The sequence below is a fragment of the Priapulus caudatus genome, unplaced genomic scaffold, assembly GCF_000485595.1.
Source record: "Priapulus caudatus unplaced genomic scaffold, Priapulus_caudatus-5.0.1 Scaffold96, whole genome shotgun sequence".
Taxonomy (NCBI): Eukaryota; Metazoa; Priapulida; class Priapulimorpha; order Priapulimorphida; family Priapulidae; genus Priapulus; species Priapulus caudatus.
In genome coordinates, this window is record NW_014577157.1 from 380333 (window position 1) to 384485 (window position 4153).

Consider the following 4153-nt stretch of genomic DNA (forward strand, 5'->3'; position numbering starts at 1 on the left):
TATATGGCAGACCGGGTTCTACGATCAGTGTACATTTTGTTATCTAAGCAGTGCATGGAGGAATTGACACATTCAATTCTATGGCTGCTTTAATTTAGTCCGCACTATCGGGCAGACGTGACGGTAATTGGGCCATTGTCATCGTTGAGGCTATAACAGAGCAGTAACTACAGTGACGAGCCAGGGTCGTCCAATAGTCTATAGAACGTATAGCTGCATTGCTGAAATTTGCTTCACGAATTCGCGTCAGTCTGCCGCATATATGAGCTGTTCACAGTGGCTTATGAATGCCAATGCCCCCCGCCCATGTTTGAATAAACGCGTGTCGCTTACTCCCGGGTTGAATAAGTAATATGAACCCAGTCGTTCCTTTCGTCTGAACCAACTACCCAGAACGTATAAACCATATGGGAGCCGACTCAAATTGGTGTACAGTATTACCAGCGTGTTTGTAATGACCACGGGACAGGATCTAGTTGGTGCAAATCGGTGGCTCGATGCTATTATTGAGTTTATTGATGTTTTCCGCTAAAGCAGTGCATTAAGTGCTTTTAACATCATTGCATCCATTTCTGCTTACGCTGCAGAGCGAGATATCAAGCAAACGCACAATTCCACTCTGCCTCGGGGCGCAGTGGGACAAGCACAAGACGATGCTCGACATACCCACACTGCTCTTGCTCAACCACGAGCTGCCTGCGGAGCTAAGGAGCCAGTGGACACTGCTCTTCAGCACCAGGTAACCTCAGCTGCGCACTCACACGTGGCATGCCCATCGGCGGCAGCAAAGGGTGAACCAGTCAGTTGTGGAACTGCTGGCTAAATACCTAGTGATTGCCCCCACAGAGTTAAAGGTGTCGTGAAGCAGTATCCCAAAAGCACTTTTTTTTAAACCATTAAGTCGGTTGCATGCCCAAAAGCATTGGGTTTAAAGCCTTGGTGTTGGTTGTAAACCCGATAGCATTGTTTTTAAAAAGACTTCATGTTCGTTACATGTTCAGTAGCATTGTTAAAACAGACTTCGTGTTTGTTACACGTCCAATTAATCGATTTGATATTTTATGAACCTAGAAATATGCTTTCCTATGAAGTTTTTTTGCTGATTTGTACTCATATGGGGTCCTAAAACAAATTCAGCTTGGTTGCCCAAATGGCAACTTTGGGCAACTCTAGTAATTTGCATAAATCCAAAATGGCATTGTTTAAAAAAGCCTTTATGCTGGTTTCATGCCCAATAGCATTGTGTTAAAATTAACCTCATGTTGGTACACACCTAATACAATTGTTTTACAAATTACATCATGTTGGAACACGCCCACTAGCATTGGTCAAAAAAGACTTCAAGCTCGTTTCACGCTCAGTAGCAATGTAAAAAAGACAGTGTTCGTTACACGTCTAATGGCATTGTTTAAAAAAGACTTCATGTTCGTTGCGTGCCCATGCAATAGCATTGTATTGTTTTAAAAACGACTTCACGTTGGCTTCATGCCCAGTAGTAGTATTGTTTAAAAAAACTTCATGTTGATTTCTTGCTAAATTTGAATCCACCATCGGCATTTCATTTACTTTTGCTGGCAAGTGTCATTTTTGAAATGTTCAATGTGACATCGTTAACTAACTACAATTACATAGGTGCTTGAACGAGTTTAGCAGTAATGACATTATATCGTGTGTCTACAAGGGAGGCAAGGGCAGACAAAACCAAGCTGTAGGAAGAGGTATTGGGGAGAGCTAGAGGGATGGGCGTTCTGTGAACATGGTTTCCAAACTCGATGAATTTTGCGGTGTTTAGGGGCATACCACCGAGGCAGAAGGAATGTGGTGTTTAGTGTCATGCCTTCCAAGTTCGGAAGGTAAATGTTTGAAAAGCAATCCCATTCATTATGTGATTTCTAAGGTTGACGGTAATGTCTGCCTCCTAACTTATCTAGTACCTATACCACCTAACCCCCAACCAACGGGTTCAACAATATGGAAAATATACAATTCATCTTTTTCGTCAACAACAAACCAAAAAAAATACTAAACGGATTTCCAACATGCAGAGAAATCCTTTGGCACGCGAGCTGTCGGGGACTATCAGTAAACCTTAGCATGTCATTATTAGCCATATTTACCACGAACATTATCCTGCAAGGAACATCAAAAAACAGCTTGTATATTTTCTCTAAAGAAATATTCTCAATGTGACGACCTATACAAAAGCACTCGGTTACCCCATACTTTACTTTACCCCATGGTGCATTCATTAATATGTTGCATTGCAAAATTCATTGAATTTCACGTTCCGACAAATCGCTGCCGTTGTCAGCCAGTGCCTATATGGCGTACGGCTCGGTAATGGTCCAGCTAATTTGTGTGCAATTGGTAATTCTGTTTTGGCCACGACGCCAAAATAATTAGGAGCCTATTGACTGACTAGCTAGCAAGGAATAGCTAAGTACGTGTTTCTACTGTACTGGCTGTGCTCGTGTATGTGAATCCCGTTCGGCAGGGAGGCGGGTCTCCCTCTCCGTATCTATCAGTATCTACATGTATATCGTATCGTATCCTATTCCGCGGTTAGGGCATCGGCTAAAAGCCTGCCAGCTGAAAATCAACCGCGGTATATCGCTGATGATGTCGCTAATGATCTAATATAAATCTCATCGCCGCAGCATTATGCTCCGTGATTCACTCGAAAGCGTCTGAGTGAGGGCGCGGCACGGTGCGCTGTTTTTCCCGAGGAAGGCGATTCATGAAACGCACTGTATACGCGTTACGATCGTCTCGGGCATCTCTCGTCTGCTGCTGCTGCTGCCTGCTGCTGCGCTGGCTAATCCTTAGCTGTCATGCGTGTGTCGCAAGCTTCGACCCAAATATGAGGTATTCTTCCTTCGGCATTTGATACCCGGTATCCGTTCATATAGCAGATAAGCGAACGTTCTTTCTTAGCGATGTTGTGCGAACGAGCAGCAACGGGTCTTCTGCAACGTATTTCTCCGTTAAGCGGCCGTCTTGTCGTAGTAATTTACTCTTCGCTACTCTACTTAAGACCATTAGTGGATGCTCTGATAGAGGCCGTACTGCTGCGGCTGCATATATATATATTATTGCAAAGGATATAGAAATCTATAATGTGTTGAGGGAGTCTATAAGCAAAATTGATTACACGTGCCGGCTACTGTGCGCGCTGGTAGGATAGGTAAGATTTTTTTTCTTCTAGTCTGGTTTCACAGAGGCTCTATCGATATCACAAGCACGAGTTCACTTGCTACTGGCACTATCACGCCATTTCGCCTGCAGATGCAGACGTTTGGATTTCTCTATGCATCACACTTAAATAGTGGGTGGAGACACTACGATAGTAAAACAATATTCGCTGCGTGCCTTGGGGCTCGGTAACATGCATATTTCACATTCATTTCGCGCAGTACTTGTTCAATCTGACACGAACATTCGCACAATGCCATATTTCACGTCTTTTATTATGATGGTTTTCGTTCAGTGATGGGTGTTTCTGTGCATTTTATCGCCATCGCCACATTTGTGATTGTGCTTGTGTTGTCATTTAATTCTCCTCACGGGACACATGCCTGTTCAGATCGGAAGGTGAAACAACCTAGCGGGGGAAACGGGGAGAGGTGGAGGTTTCATTCCAAGTGTCCCAGGAAAAAAATATGCAGCATCGCAATTTCAGCTTTTCCCGCGTCCCAGTTGACATCTATTCCCGAAGTAGGACAAATGTATCGGGTATTTCTCGGTTTCCAGATATTTATAAAACTCCAATCCCGCGTCCCGAAAATAATCGTCTTCTTCCCCTTACGTCAATACGCGTAAAAAGCTGCAACATAGATGATTTACATTCGGTGCGGCAAGGCAGACATACTCGTGAAACGCTGTTCATTATATACATATATGGCAGACCGGGTTCTACGATCAGTGTACATTTTGTTATCTAAGCAGTGTATGTGTTCTGACATTATATACATATATGGCAGACCGGGTTCTACGATCAGTGTACATTTTGTTATCTAAGCAGTGTATGTGTTCTGACATTATATACATATATGGCAGACCGGGTTCTACGATCAGTGTACATTTTGTTATCTAAGCAGTGTATGTGTTCTGACATTATATACATATATGGCAGACCGGGTTCTACGATCAGTGT

General features: G+C 43.4%; 1 protein-coding gene across 1 annotated transcript in view; it reads left to right on the plus strand.

The window, feature by feature from the left end:
• LOC106805012 (TLD domain-containing protein 1-like) overlaps positions 1-4153 on the plus strand; it is a 25916-nt gene that overhangs the window by 11140 nt on the left and 10623 nt on the right. Inside the window, exon 2 of the mRNA XM_014806477.1 lies at positions 588-739. Coding sequence (XP_014661963.1) covers positions 588-739 — 152 coding nt within the window. The remainder of the gene's footprint in view (positions 1-587; positions 740-4153) is intronic.